At 41.6% G+C, this 16,633-nt stretch overlaps 1 protein-coding gene and 1 pseudogene across 1 annotated transcript; both read left to right on the top strand.

Moving 5' to 3' along the window:
• The first annotated feature begins 858 nt into the window (after positions 1–858).
• Positions 859–9,994, top strand: LOC147521868 (uncharacterized; annotated as a pseudogene).
• Positions 9,995–12,715: 2,721 nt separating this feature from the next.
• On the top strand, positions 12,716–13,312 carry LOC147521867 (uncharacterized). Its single transcript, XM_086566493.1, has one exon. The coding sequence runs from the start codon at positions 12,716–12,718 to the stop codon at positions 13,310–13,312; it is 597 nt and encodes a 198-aa protein (XP_086422619.1).
• The last annotated feature ends 3,321 nt before the right edge of the window (positions 13,313–16,633 follow it).

Here is a 16,633-nt window from a genome sequence, read left to right as displayed (position 1 = left end):
CCACCTAAATCTTTGTGTCTCTTTGCATATTTACTTCCTTATTTATTGTTTGCTTGCTATGGGTGATGATAAATTAGTGGCTTTGCTTGTTTGAGTTTGTTGTGATAACTACCAAAGTCTTGGGTGGGTGATTTCCTTGGTGTGAGCTCCAAGTTGAAATCATTTGGGATAGAAAGTAACTAGATTGAGGTGTGAGTTTCTAGTGAAATCTCCCAACAAGTGGTATCAGAGCTACAGGACTGTAACAGAGCTACAGGGTGTGTGAGGAAAAGACTCCACCTTTAGCATTGGAGGCTAGGTGTTTGAGGAAATTCCTCTGAGAGGTTCTCCACCGTTGGTTTTGATTCAGTAAAGTCATGACGACCGACAAAGAAAGCTACAGGATAGAGAAGTTTGATGGAACAAACTTTGGCTATTGGAAGATGCAAATTGAGGACGTTCTCTATCAAAAGGATTTGATGGAAACGTTGATAAGTGAGAAGCCTGAGGAGATTCCGCAAGACAAATGGGATTTGTAGGATAGAAAGGCCTTGGCCACAATCCGATTGAGTCTTTGAAGTCGGTAGCCTTCAATATTAAGACTGAGAAGACGGCGAAGTCTCTCATGGAGGCACTTACTACGATGTATGAACAACCCTCGGCTGCGAACAAAGTCTATTTGATCACCAAGCTATTTAGTATGAGAATGTCGGAGGGGACATCCTTCAAGGATCACTTAAATGAATTCAACCAAACTAAGGACCAATTAGAGTCGGTTGAGATTACATTTAGTGATGAGGTGCTAGCTTTGGCGATACTTGGACAAATGCCTCCAAGTTGGAAGGCTCTGATTCTAAGGCTATTAGTGGCTATGCGGGAATGACCAAGTTGAAGTTTGAGCACGTTGTTAGTATGGTACTAACCAAGGAAATTCGGAGACAGGATTGTCCTTCATCTTCGGGGTCAACTTCGGGGTCGGCATTGAGCACTGAAAGTAGGGGGAGAAATTCAAACAGGAATCGTGGTAAGAAGAAGTGGAGGGGGAGATCGAAATCTCAAGCCCCCCAATTGCAAAGCGTTGAACACAAACCTTGAGACATAAGTGAAGTGGTGTGCTATAATTGTGGTAGGCCTGGCCACTATAGCCCCAATTATCCGGCACCAAGAAACAACAACAACATTAATAAGAACAAGAAAAAGAATCAAGAAGCTAATGTTGTTGAGATGGTAGATGACGCTTTGATATGTTCGATGGAGCACAAGAAGGAGTCTTGGGTACTTGATTCCCAAGATCTTTCCATGCTACCTCACATCGAGAGTTCCTTGAGAACTACACCGAAGGTGACCTTGGAACGATCTTTCTCGGTGATGACCAACCTTGTGACATTGTCGGCAAGGGTGACGTGCATGTCAAGATGAATGGCTCGTCATGGTTATTGAGGGACGCTAGACACGTTCCGGATTTGAGGAAGAATTTGATTTCTGTAGGGCAATTGGCAAGTGAAGGATTTGTTACAGTCTTCACCGGTGATACTTGGAAGGTCTCGAAGGGTTCATTGATTGTTGCAAATGGTAAGAAAGATGGTACTCTCTACATGACTGCACATGGTTGTGAGTCGATTGTCGTGGCACATGGCAAAGAGGATCCGAATGTTTGGCACCGCAGACTTGGTCATATGAGTGAGAAAGGAATGAAAATCATTCACTCTTCTGGTAAACTCCCAAAGTTCTGATCGACTGAAATTGACTTCGTGGAGAACTGTATTTTGGAAAGCGAGAGCGGGTGAGTTTTCAGAGAATGGGTCGACTCCAAAAGCAAGAAGGCTTGAGTTGATTCATACAGATGTCCGGGGCCGACTAATGTCTCTTCACTTGGCGGAAAGTCATATTTTGTGACTTTCATTGATGACCATACTAGGAAGGTGTGGGTCTATTTCTTGAGACACAAGTCAGAAGTATTTGAAGTATTCAAGACTTGGAAGGCCATGGTTGAGAATGAGACAAGCTTGAAAGTAAAAAGAATTTCGAGATCCCAAACAACGGTGGAGAGTATGAGGATTCAGGTTTTAAGAAGTACTGTGCTGAAAATGGCATCAAGATGGAAAAGACTTTGCCAGGGACACCTCAGCAGAATGGGGTTCCAGAGCGGATGAATAGAACACTGACAGAGAGAGCTAGGTGTATGCATACACTAGCATGCTTGCCCAAGCAGTTTTGGGCAGAAAGTGTTAGCACAGCAGCTTACCTGATCAATAGAGGACCATCAGTACCTTTGGATTTTAAGATTCCAGAGGAAGTGTGGAGCGGGAAGGATGTGAACCTTTCCCATTTGAAGGTGTTTGGTTGTGTGTCCTATGTCCACATTAGTGACCAAGCTAGAAGCAAGCTTGATGCTAAGTCACTAAAGTGCACATTCATCGGCTATGGCGGTGATGATTTTGGGTATCGCTTTTGGGATGATCAAAATCAGAAAATCATTCGTAGTAGAGATGTTGTGTTTAATGAGAAGGTGATGTATAAGGACAGAGATGAAGCACAAACCAAGGAATCGGGTACGCAGAGCGCACGTGAGAGTATGTTGAGTTGGAAGACTTCGATGTAAAGTGGTATAGTGGGAGCCCCCGGTCGGAGGATGACAAGAGTAGTGACTCAGAGAATAATGAGGATACTACACCACCGAGTCTATCTCCACCTCGTGCCCCAAGGAAGACATCTAGGCCACATGTACCGAGTACGAGATATCCACCCTCCACCTATGTGAATTACTTGCTACTTCATCGATGGTGGTGGCGAGCCTCAATGCTATGATGAAGCATTGGAGGTGAGTGATGCAAGCAAGTGGGAGCTTGCTATGCAAGATGAGATGAAGTCCCTCATCTCTAATGGCACGTGGGAGTTAGCCAAACTACCCATGGGCAAGAAGGCTCTACAGAACAAATGGGTGTTTAGAGTCAAAGAGGAACATGATGGTTCCCAGAGATACAAAGCGAGGCTAGTAGTCAAGGGTTTTCAGCAGAAAAAGTTGACTTCACGAGATATTCTCCCCAGTGGTGAAACTGAATACTATTCGGTCAGTGTTGAGTATTGTTGTAGCGGAAGATTTGTATCTTGAGCAGTTGGATGTTAAAACTGCCTTCCTCCATGGTGACCTAGTTGAGGAAATTTACATGCAGCAACCGGAGGGTTTCATCAAGAAGGGTAAAGAGAATATAGTATGCAGGATCAGAAAGAGCTTGTATGGTTTGAAGCAATCCCCTAGGCAGTGGTACTATAAGTGCAACGCTGACCATTGTTGCTACTTCAAGAGGTTCGACTCAGCTACGTCATCCTGTTGCTATATGTTGATGATATGTTAGTAGCAAGTTCTGATATGTCAGAAATTGGGAGATTGAAAGAGAAGTTAGCAAGTGAGTTCTCTATGAAGGACTTGGGTGCAGCGAAACAGATTCTAGGGATGAGGATCAGAAGAGATAGGCATAAAGGTATTCTGGAGTTGTCTCAGGCTGAGTATATTGAGAAGGTATTGAAGAGGTTCAACATGGGTAGTGCGAAACCAGTTTGCACACCTTTGGCAGTCCACTTCAAGTTGTCCAAGGAACACTCTCCCAAGACTGTTGAGGAAAGAAACTTCATGGCTAAGGTACCATACGCCTCTGCCATTGGAAGTCTTATGTATGCCATGGTTTGCACGCGTCAAGATATAGCCCAAGCAGTGGGAGCTGTCAGTAGATTTATGTCTAATCCTGGCAAGCAACACTGGGAAGCCGTGAAGTGGATATTGAGATATCTGAGAGGTACTACAGAGAAATGCCTATGTTATGGAAGGGGTGTTGTGAACCTGCAAGGGTATGTGGATGCTGATTTTGCAGGAGAAGTAGATCACAGAAGAAGCACTACTGGTTATGTCTTTACAGTAGGTGCTACTGTAGTGAGTTGGATTTCGCCATTCTGTAAGATTGTTGCTTTGTCTACCACAGAAGCAGAGTATGTGGCCGTTAGAGAGGCAAGCAAAGAGATGATCTAGTTACAGGGATTGATGGAAGAGCTTGGGATGAAGCAAGAGAGAAGTGTGTTACACGCTGGATACCGAGTGCTATACATCTTGCTAAGAATTCGCCTTTCATTCTAGGGCCAAGCACATTGGTCTCCGGTATCATTTTATCTGATCTCTGTTAGAGGATGAGGTTTTGGCACTTGAGAAGATCCAAGGAAGTGAGAATCCGGCGGATATGTTGACCAAGACCGTGCCTACTGAGAAGTTGAAGTTGTGTTCAACTTCGGTGGGTCTTCTTGCTTGAAGACCATGATGGATAAGCCGAGTGTTTCTTTAGTAAACTGGAATTGGATGGAGTTGTTACAATTGAGATGTGATGTGCATGTAGAATCTCGAAGGTTCCAAGTGGGAGATTGTTGGGTTGTGGAACCGTCGAGCGTATGAAGCTCCGGTATCTTACCAGCAAGCTTTAGAGTTCTGAAACTTTTCGGAATTTTGACGATTTGTCGATATTTCGGCCCCAAACCTTTTCTCTCCTTTTTTTTTCTATGTACACCTATATAAAGGAAATAGATTAGGGTTTTGAGATAACTTTTTGAGAGATTCATTTCTTGGGTATTGTGGGAGCTCTATTGAGCTAGGTTTTGAGTGAGGCCTCTTGTTCTTGATTCTTGATATCTCTTGTAAACTCTCCAATCTTTGCTATAAAGGAAACTTGGCTCTTGTATGGATGTAGGTAACATTTACCGAACCACCTAAATCTTTGTGTCTCTTTGCATATTTACTTCCTTATTTATTGTTTGCTTGCTATGGGTGATGATAAATTAGGTGCTTTGCTTATTTGAGTTTGTTGTGATAACTACCAAAGTCTTGGGTGGGTGATTTCCTTGGTGTGAGCTCCAAGTTGAAATCATTTGGGATAGAAAGTAACTAGATTGAGGTGTGACTTTCTAGTAAAATCTCCTAACAGCAACGACACGCTACAATTCTGAAAGAGGTACTTCATGTTGAATAGGAGTCTGAGATTGTTCTGTAACTGCATTGCTCCCTCGTAAGTGATTAACTGTTTGATTCCTTCGGTGTTGCCTATATAATGTTCTTGATCTGTTCATCAGTTAGTCTCTGCCAACATTTTATACTTTGAAGGCGATCACGTTCCCTAGACACCGAACGCTGCCCATCAGACATATTCAGTCGATGTTGCCTCATTCGAAGACGATCTCGCTGCGCAATTCTTCCTTCAGTAGTCATATTTCTAAGACGACGACGACGTTGTTGTTGGGTGAGAAGGGATCCTAGACATGTAGAACGGTAGCTTGAGCATTAGCAAAATCAATTGACTAAGTAGCATTTATTTTTTCCTGAACTCTAGACATGTACCAAAATCAATTGACTAAGTAGCCTTGCTTTTTCCCTGAACAATTGACTAAGTAGCCTTTTTTTTAACCTCAAACAGTTAAAGGGATAGTAGAAGGGATATACCTTGAGCATCAACAAAATCAATTGACTAAGTAGCCCTTTTTTTCCCTTGAACTCTATACATGTGCCAAAATCAATTGCCCTGAAGTCGACTTACTTCAAACAGCGAAAATACCAGATGAAACCCCTTTAATATGTAATCACTACTAAAAAAAAGGGTTTTTATCTCGGTTCTAAAATTAGCCTTATCTCGGTTCTGCTGATAAGAGAGATAATATGTCATGTAAATGAGATAATATGTCCCATAATTTAGGTACTAACTCTAAGTATAAATCTGTTATCTCGCCTTTTACTTAACCGAGACAAAATATATGGATTTTACCACTGGTGGTATGGAACTGATATAATAGGAAATTTCATTTATCTCACCATTGTGGAACTGATATAATAGGAAGTTTCATTTATCTCACATTGAATTGATATAATTGATATAAACCAAATATCTCGACATTCAAATGATATAATTGCTATTATACCAAATATCTCGGAATAAATTTGGCAGAGAAAACAAAAATCCCGAAAAAATTAGAAGTCCCGAAAAATAGAAGTCCTGCTTTACAGTACTCTTTCGTGACTTTCACGAACTCACGATGGCAACTGCCATTCTAATCCCAACTATCTCACCTCTCTACTATCTCTTCGTGTATATTGCCCTCTCTTAAACTCAGAAACGATTTCCACTACCCATTTCAACTCGTTCAACAACTCTTCTGGTTTTCAGGTACTAAAATGATCTTAGATTAAGCTAGGAGATTATATAGTGTTCAAAACTAATCAGATTTTTGAAAAATGATTAATCAAACTTAGAATATTGAATCTAAATTATTCATGTATAAATAAGTTAGTGCCTAACCTTTATAAACTGATTCGTAGTTCTTCCATCGCCTATTCATTCCTTGTTAGAACAAATTGGATTTGAGGAGGTTTCGGGTCGATCTGCCTCAACTTGATTTGCTTTTGAGCAGTGTATTACTCTTTATCTTTTTTTTTAGATAAGGCCTTCTTGCACGTAGAGTGAGCTTTTTTCTTGTATCTATGACTAAACGAAATGAGAACCTTTCACCTACGACCGCACATTTTGAAATCTTCAGTTTTTGTAATGTTCGAATGTGAGCAAATAGGGGGTTTGATAGAATAACTTCATCCGCGATAGGGACACTGAACCCTAGACTCAACACCATAATCTCTTTGATCGTTCCCCTCATATCATACATCCAATATACCCGAACCTAGCTCGAAATGGTTCCAATCGCTCGCTTTAGACTTGTTCCCATGGAAAACTCTTACTGTCTGCGCCCATGTTCCAAATTGAGCTTTGCTCTCCCGAGCCGCAGAGCACCAAATTGGTATTTTTGTCTTTTTGAGTTCTTTTTATTTTATTAAAGCTCTTCCCGGAGGTGGTAGGCAATAGCAATTACAATTGCCGATAATCAAGCAAAGAATCGAGAGCCGGAAGGTCCGATTCCGGGGTTTCAGAAAAGTTCACTCACCGAAGATGATTTGCCTAAACAAAATCAAAGTCTGCCTTTTAGTCTAACTTGAAGGTGGCCTCGAGAACCTGTGAGCCTCCCTAAAAAATTCTGCGAATGGCATAATTGTCTCAACTTGGTTTTACGCGACGTTGAGAAGGCAAGGATTTCGGTCATGAAATTTTTGTATTTGGGTAGTAGAACCATTTGATATGCTTTCCCAATTGTAAATAGGTTCACTCTTGTATTTTCAGCTTTTTATTGCTATTATACCAAATATCTCGGCATTCAATGGTTTTAGGAATACTTCCGTGAATTTACTTTCTCAAGATGTTGCAAATTCTACCGATGTAGCCTCTGTTTTTAGGATCCGGAGGTACTCGAGTTCTCTCTTTTATCGGATGCCTTCTTATGCCAGAAAAAGACTGATTAAATTCTTGTTTCCCTTTGCCGAAGTCAATAAGTATACAAAATAGACAAGCATCATTTGTACTATCTTCTTAGGGATGGTATATGGTTTCATATGGATCTTTTATTTTCTACTTGCAATGGAGTTTAAGGCACTTGATCCTATTAATCTAATAGTTATAAGGTTTGTTGCATTGTTTGTCGTTACAACATTAGTCGATCCCCAATTGGTGAGGGCGGTTCTCCATTTTGGGGTACTAATTTAGCTATTAATTTTCAGCGGACAAGCTGCAGTTATTACTCCACGCCCGAGTCACTTGTGGTCTAGGATCTAGGCGAAGTTAAGGTAGTTGTTGCACTGCTAAGCATCACAATCGCCATAACAATTGAGGGTGGGGAAGTATTTACTTGGGGATCCAACAGAGGTACATAATTGCATGTAGTGATTGTATATTAGTACGCGAGGTACAAAATTGCATGTAGTGATTGTATATTAGTTGTCAACATTTCAAGACAGAAATCTGATTTAAATTTATAATTGGAAGAGGGGAAAAATCTATTTCTCTTGCTGCTGATATGTGTAAACCTAAATGCAAAGAAATGTAAAATAGGAACTTAGAGAAAAGAAGTCTAATCTATTATCACTTTTAGTGCTATTATCGTTGTTATTATTGTTATTTAATTATTTCTTCATCTACCACTATTATATGTTGTGATACTAACAGTTACTAATAGATGCTTGAAAATGTCATGCAGAGGGTCAGCTTGGTTATACCTCGATTGATACTCCAACCAACGCCAAGGCGGGTGAGTTTCCTTGAGACGAAAATAGTTTCGATTCTATGACTAACAAACTATTTCTTTGTGATTTCCGAGTCTGGCGAGGTTTTACTTGGAAATGGAACAAGGAGGGCCAATTAGGGTATGGTACCTCCAACTCAGCTTCAAACTACACACCAATGGTTGTTGAATACTTGAAGGGAAAAAGTTTGATGAAGTTGCGGCTGCAAAGTATCACACAATTGTATTAGGAGCAGATGGGGAGGTATGCTTGATCGTTTGATTGTTCCGGTTAATATTCTGTTTTCTTATTTTGGTGATGTTCTTGTTTTTTTGCTTTTTTTCCTTTTTTGTACTTGTAGGGTGTAAGATAATAAGATGTGATGTATTGGGTGTAACTTAATTGTTTGTGCAATGTGTAGTAGGAAAATATTACTAGACATGTGGCATGGGTAGTTTAAGTAGTTGTTAACATCGGCATGTCTAGTATATTTTCCTACTATACATTACACAAACAGTTTGGTTACACCCAATACATCACATACTTGATTATTTAACAAAGAGGGTTACCTCAACCTAGTTTTTATTTGAATGAAATTTTTCACTTTACCGATTAAAACTATTAAAAAAATATTTTATCATAGATACTGAAGTGGTATTCGGTTTATAGTTGGCATCTTATGTCGCTTTGGAGACCATTGACCGGTGTTGTGGATTATTAAATCAACGATTTGTTTTTGGTCGGGTCACTATTGAACATGTTACTTCATTGACCGAAGTTCTTTGAAGATCTTGAATATTTGACTTATTTTATCGATCTATTTAAACTCGAACCACACCTTTAAGATGTCCCCATATTATAATGCATAATGTGTCAATTGGTAATTTTGTGATGTCTAATAAATGAACAATATTTCAGAAATTTTGCTTCGTGGTTTCTATGAGACTCGATTGATGCCGATGTCGATGTACATACGATACTGATTCAATCGGAATATTGTCACTTGCAGGTGTTCACATGGGGTCATCGCCTTGTTACACCAAGGTGTGTAGTCATTGCTAGAAATACTAAAAAAGTGGAGGCACACAAGTGAAGTTCCACCGTGATGGAAAGGCCGTGTTATTGCAATAGCTGCAGGAATGGTACATAGCCCGGCTCTTACTAATGACGGTTCACTATTCTATTGGGTGTCCTCGGATCCCGATCTGAGATGCCAACAGGTTCTATTTGTTTGAGATTTTATCTGTTGCACTTTTACCATTCTCTTCATCTATTTCTGACTTTTTATCCTCCATCGTTATACCCGTGAAAGCTATACTCTATGTCCGGGAAAAGCCTAGTGAGCATATCTCTGTAGGGAAGTATTGGACAGCCGCAGCTTCAGCTACAGGTGATATATATATGTGGGATGGGAAGAAAGGTAAGGGCGAAGCCTCTCGCGAGCTACTCGGTTTGCTTGGCGGAAGCAGGCTACCTCGGCCAGTTTAGGTTTGGTGAAACCCACTTGTTAATTGTTTGTGGTCTTTATCATCTTGTATATCCTCCCAAACTTGCCGGAGTATCCGAGAAGCCAAAACTAGAGACTAGAGACGCTTTTGAAGAATTAGATGAAGGATTTATGTTTGATGATATTGAAGATAACGAATAATGTTGAATTCCAATGAAAACAATGATAAAATGCTTACACCAAGTTTAAAAGCCTATGTGAAAAAGTGGCAGCCGAAGTCACTGTGGAGCCAAGAAATGCTATTCAACTTCTTGAAATTGCAGACTCTATGGATGCTAATGAACTACGAAAAGCATTGTGAGGTAGTGTTGATATTTAGTATGATGACCTTCAATCCTCGCGTTACATTTATTTATTTTCTTTTGAGCAAGGTTTAAATAGTCATCTTCGTGTGGACCTGCTCTGTGACTTAATAATGTACCTTCATGGCTTCATTATTGTATATGAACATTTTGTGTAATTAGCCTTTCCTAGTTTGCTAATTTAACTTGCAATCGCATATCATGTCGATGTTTTACTTTTAGCAAGAAGCAAAAAAGGGTATGGCGGTTGTTGGAAAAATAAATATTACTCCATTGGAGGAAAAGTCGGGTTGATGATGAACCTTTGGTTTATGCTAGTAAACAGGTGCTTGCTTAGGATTCTCCTTTTATAGCAATGAATTAAAAATAAACTAGAAAAAATACTTTTTATAGTTGACTTGTACATACTAAAAGAAGTTTTGGTTATGTATCCTTTTAGGAGGCAAAAATTGCGTTTAAAGAACTTTTGGAATCTGCTTGAATGTTGAGTCTAATTGGATTTTGGGAACAGTATATTTATCTCTTCCCAATATTTTCGTTTCTAGATATGCACTTTGATTTCAGGAAGCAATGCAAGTCCTTGTCGAGGACCAAGACAAGAAGGTCCTAGAGAAAAACTACATGGATGAGTCAGGCTTTCGGTTTGAACTTGATCACGCACAAAACCGCTCAACTCCCTTTCCTTGTTTGAGTCTTCTTCGCATCTAGCCCCTACAATGCACCGATCAGAAGACCTCTTCAAAGATATGCTCCTAGAAACGAAGACAGTACCCGAAGTTAAGCAGACGACGGTGCTTCTGGCTGAAGTTCTTTAACGGCAAGCATCGCCATTTGGAGCTGAATTTACCTTTCCTACAACACGCACATGGGCTTCTCTCTCAAGAGACTCATAGCTCTGATGCAAAGCCTAGTACTAGTTGGGAGGAAGCAGGGGCTTCATATGTTGTTTCTGGTTGGGATGAAGAGGAAGGGCCTTGTTGGACGAACAGCCCATATGTGGAGAACGAACATTCTCCTATAGCATCTTCGGTATCTGGGTAAATATAAAAATATCTGAATTGATTACAGATTGTGCGATTAAGCAATGTGAGGACCTTGCATTTATCCTACCAGAGCTTCATTAGGGTGAGATAGCTTCCAATGACACACATAGTAATGATGTCCAGCAATCAAATAATTCTGTTCAGGTAGGGGCTCCACTAAAGATGCACTTCAAGTTGAGTCCTCGGTTGCCAAGCGTTCCGCTCCAGAGCGTAGAGATATTCTTTGGATTCTCAAATTTTTTTTGAGTAGGAAATTCAGCAGGAACCATCTGTAAGGAGGAAATTCAGCAGGAGAAAAGTTAAAAAAAAATGTCTTATTATAGTTCGAAGAATAGTAGTTGATACAATATTTTAGTTTCTATAAATAAATGACTGATCACTAGTACTCTTTGGAAGTTAAGATCATGTTTGACATTGTTCTTTCTTATCTTAATGAAATAAGTTCTTCAAAGAATTTACTTATGTTAGGTTGCTTTTGTTAATTGGTGTTGATGTTTATGAATATGAAAGGTAATGTGGTGGTTTGGGATGTGTTTTTATTTCTGGTTAATTGTCATGAGCAATACCAAAAAAAAAAATGACAAAAAATGACAAAGGTGAGATAAAAGGTTGTCCAACAATCTCCTTTCCAAAAGAATTTATCACAGTTATTTTTTGATATTATCTCGGTTTCAATAAAAAAAACATCTCGGTTTTCTTCTATATTAATTGGTTTCAATCAACAATTTATCTCGGTTTTATTCTATATTATATCGGTTTTATTTAGAAAACCGAGATAATATATTTAGATAAGATGTCAGACTTCTGAGATAATTTAGTAGCTTATTATCTCGATTTTATAGAACTCTATTACCTCAGTGGATTTTACCTCGGTTGTTTTTTCTTAGAAGACCGAGGTAAAAACTCTAGCATTTCACCTTTTAGCTGAGCTTATAAACCTTTTTTTTAGTAGTGAATATAACTTTTTTGAGATGTGAAAGAGAGAGAAGTAGAGTGTAGCGACCCAATTTATGATTGCCGGGAGTCCGGCGGCCGTGGATCCAGAAAGAGGACATACGGTGGAATGAGAGGCATTCTAGAAGGGCTGCGGACACAGGAGTCAAACGTGAAGGGGATAAACACTGAGAACTGACAGTGGAAAGCCGCGAACTAAAGGTGGGGCTGACCTAGAGTCGTACTATTAGGACACGTGCGCTACACGAGCAAAGGGGAAAACCCTAGGACCGTACGGGAACCTTACACCCGACAATCGATGGACCGAGAGATGGAGGGACAGATGGAGGGCCTAAGAGAGAAGGGGGGGGGTGATAAATAGAACAGGAGAGGGGGGAGGAAGGGGAAGGAAAAAAGAGGTCACAACATTTGGCGCCGTCTGTGGGGAACGAGAGTGAGAAGTAGAGAAATGGTGACAAAAAGAAGAGTGGGCTGACCGAAAAAGGCGACGGTCACCGAGATGGACGTGGAGTTAGTAAGGAGTGAAGGGGGAGAGCAAGGTAGGGAAGAGACAGTAATGTCAGAGGCGGAGGAAACAAGGTTGTTACATGAGGAGATAGCAAGGTTGAGGGAAGAAAATGAAGGGTTGAGGAGAGAGAAAGAGACAATAAAGGAGTCTGAAAGGGAGGTGTCGGAAGCAAAGAGAGAAGAGGAAGGGGGGACGGATGCGGCAGAGCAGACGGTGGTTGGACTCATGAAGGAGCAAGTGATAGAAATGATTGCCAGGGATCTGAAAGCTAATATGGAATAGGCCAAGGGCATGGGGGGTGCGGCAAGCCAGGTGGTGGCAGGATTGAACCGCAACCCACTGGCAGACACGATCTGGAAGTCTGAGGTGCCGAAGAGATTCAACCAGCCAAGGATTGAAAGGTATGATGGGACTGGAGACCCCGCGGACCATATTCACCATTTCTGGCAGCAGATGTCACTATGGCAGGAGCCACGGTATGACGGGTTGAGGTGCATGATGTTCCCGGCAAGCTTAAAAGGGGGAGCATCTGACTGGCATTACAAGTTATCTTCTAAGAGTATTAATAGCTTTCAGGAGTTAGAGCAGGCCTTCATTGATCATTTTATACTCCAGAAGAAGCGAGTGGTTGATATTGCAGCCTTGTTCAATGTAAGACAAAGGTCTGCGGAGTCGTTGAGGGACTTCTTGTGCAGATTCAAGGCGGAGACCTTGAAAGTGGAGAATCTAGATGAAACGACTACGGTGATAGCTTTCAAGAGAGGATTGCGTCCGGGAGCGAGGGTACACGAGTCGGTAGCCAAGAATGCAATTGCGACTTTACAGGATCTATACACGAGGGTGGAGAAGTACATCAAGTACGAAGACACCATGCAAAAGGAGGTGTGAAGGGCGGGGAAGGCAGTGTTATCACTAGAAAAAGGCGAGAATCGTCGGCGATATGAGTCATCGGACAAAGGAGGCAGTGGATACCGAGGATATTCATCACGACCGAGAGGGGTGAAGAAAAGGCTAGGAGGGAGTGCCGAGACAAAAAGCCCTATCGCGAAGTAGAACAAGTGCCATTGAACAAGTCGCTGAGTGAGATACTACCATTGATTCAGAATTTGCAGGGGTATGAAGGTCAGTGAACCAAACCAGTGGAGGTGCAAGGCAAGCCCTATTGTGCATACCATCAGATACATAACCATGAGACGGACGACTGTTACGCATTGAGATGGTTGATTCAGAGGATGATAGGAAAGGGATTGTTGAAGGAGTTTATAATAGAAGAGGAGAAAGTAGAGCAAGCACTGACCCAGGGAAGGATATTGGGAACGATCAACATAATCTTCAGTGGAGAGATATTGAGCCACAATGCACACCGAGACAGGATAAGGCAAAGCGGGCGAAAGCATACAAAGAAGTCCACGAAGTCGATCGTGCCATTCGCGGGGCACTCGGTCCGCGAATGGTAGGGGAAGCATAATGTTCACCGACGCGGACCTTCAAGCAGTTAATTCAGCAAAGTATTTACCCAAGGTATGTAGAGCGGGATCTGTCAACAAGGGGGTTCCGTGGGAGGGATCTATACCGAGAACTTCAGCTTGAGAAGAGCCCAGATTGCGAATCTGCTCAAAGACCGCAGATGTCACTCCAACATAAAAGCGGGATTTTGAATCGGTCTTCCAACCTGTGTAAGAGAAAAATAAAGATAATGAGTAAGTCTGCGGCACAATCGACATAAGAAAGAGAAGTAGTTAATTGAACTCACCGCGAGGCAGAAAAGTGAGATGATTGAGAGTCACTTCAGAGGGTATATCCGCGAACAGGAAATTACCGAAGACATACAGGGGCTAGTGGTGCCAAGTTTTGTCCGAGGTGGTGATTTTGAGGACAAAGGATTGTTTACCGAGACGGACACAGAAGGAGTGGTATCCCACGCTCACGTCCTTGGTGCTTTTGCGTATATAGTAGTGAGAAATTATGTCGCGGAGGACTATCCGGGGCTCATGGTGGTGGTTGTAGTGGTTCGCAACATACATGGTATGCCAGAAATTTCCTATACCTTGGCAGGGGGGAATGTTGAAGTGGTTGCATGCTTTAACATCTAGTAGAGACATCGGCAGCCGCAAGCCAAAGACAATTTGACCAACCGTGGCCCCGAGGCATCCCGGTCTGGGGGGAACTAAATGGGGAAAGTGAGTCACGTCAGGCACGTGCTCAAGGAGGATATCATCTAGAATGCCATAGCCAACCCTAATCGTTTCTAAGTTAGGTCGACGGGAGCGTGGGGGAGGTGGTGGAAGTTTAAAAAGCCGCCCCGTGGTGGAGGGGGCCGCGGTGGGATCCAACGGAAGAGGGGACGCCTCCGCATATGATGGCGAAGAAGGCAGACCCTATGATTGGGAATCCGGCATCAGGGGAGGATTAAAGAAGATGAACAGTTCACGAAAGGAAATGCAAAAGAGAAGGAAAAAGACTACCAACCTGATGCACCGATCCAAGGGCAAGAACGAACATCCGAGCAAGCAATGAACGGAGAAATGACGGGGGGGGTGGGAAGACCTCCAAGAAGGGGGAAGGGCTGAATGTAAGGAGGAGAGGGTGGTAGTGGGGAAAGAGAAAAGGGAGTAAAAAATGGCGTCTGGTGAGAAACAAGGAGAGTGAGAAGCAAATGAGGAAGAGAGAGGGAGCGAGCGGAATTTGAAGTGCAAAGGGGGTAAAGGGTAAAAGGAGGGGAGCAAAAACCAAGGAGCCGTTAGTTGAACCAGAGGAGGCACGATACGTGGAGGAACGGGAAACGAGGTTGTTCAAACCATGCACGTGTGGGACACGTGTACGGATAATAATGAAGCGTGAAACAGAAGCCAAGAGAAAAGGCGGGCAAAGATGGGTTCTCGAATCCACGAACATTCAGGAGGTTCGCGGACTCGAGAGGGGGCATTGTAGCGACCCAATTTATGATTGCCGGGAGTCCGGCGGCCGGTGGATCCAGAAAGAGGACATACGGTGGAATGAGAGGCATTTTAGAAAGGCTGCAAACACAGGAGTCGAGCGTGAAGGGGATAAATACCGAGAACCGAGGACTGACAGTGGAAAGCCGCTAGCTAAAGGTGGGGCTGACCTAGAGTCGTACTATTAGGACACGTGGGCTACACGAGCAAAGGGGAAAATCTTAGGGCCGTACGGGAACCCTACACGCGGCAATCGATGGACCGAGAGATGGAGGGCCTAAGAGAGAAGGGGGGTGTTTTATAAATAGAACATGAGAGGGGGGAGGAAGGGAAGGAAAACAGAGGTCACAACATAGAGCAGAAAAGGTTAGGTGTTTTTTTAGGCGGGGGAAACTGAGCATTTCTTTTGCCCAGTTTTTTTTAGCAGAGACAAATTGGTAAGTGATAGACATCTCTACGTGTAGGAAATGTAGAGATGGTTAGAACTGAGAGACAGCTTATTTGGCTAACTCACCCAGGCCTCTTATTAAGTAGTAGAGAATTAGAGATAGAGATAGAGATAGTGATTAAGCCAAGGCCCAGAAGAGCACGGAAGAGGAAGAGATCCAAGAGTATGACTAGCTTTCGACCCGTCTTAAAAATGGGTGTTGATATATTAAATTATTCTAAAAAATATTAACAACTATGTATAACTATGAGATATGAAAATTATATTAATCACTCATTCAAATTTCTTGCACCACTCTCTATAAAATGGAAGCACCAAATCTTGATAAAACTCATCGACTTCCTTTTGTTGTTAGGTTTAATAATAGAATTTTGATTGAAGTTTTGTGAGAATGTCCAATGTGGCAAAGATAATATTGAAGCTACTTGAATAGCAAGGCATTTCCAATCATAATAAAAAAAAATTATGATAAACAATACTTAAAATGTTAAATTATATTTGTCAAGACATTTATTCCCCCTACATATAATACAAACATATTTTAGGGTTATTAGTTCAATGTATTTGCATCAAGTTTCTGATTTTCCATTAATTATTCTTTGAGGTTAGTTCATTATAGTATGTTGCATCTAGTTTCCAATTTGTCATTAATTATTCTTTAAGGTTAGTTCAATGCAGTTGCATCAAGTTTTCGATTTCCCGTTAATTATTATTTGATATTAGTTCAGTGTAGTTGCATCTACTTTATGATTTCGGGTTAGTTATTCATTAAAGTTAATTCAGTACAGTTACATCCAGTTTTCGATGCTTCGTTAATTAGTCTTT

This window comes from Coptis chinensis, chromosome 1, assembly GCF_015680905.1.
Source record: "Coptis chinensis isolate HL-2020 chromosome 1, ASM1568090v1, whole genome shotgun sequence".
NCBI classification, from domain to species: domain Eukaryota; kingdom Viridiplantae; phylum Streptophyta; class Magnoliopsida; order Ranunculales; family Ranunculaceae; genus Coptis; species Coptis chinensis.
This window is presented reverse-complemented; position numbering and strand designations above follow the sequence as displayed.

Coding starts and splice junctions, on each gene's coding strand:
- LOC147521867 (XM_086566493.1), top strand. CDS start 12,716: ATGGGGGGTGCGGCAAGCCAGGTGGTGGCAGGATTGAACCGCAACCCA.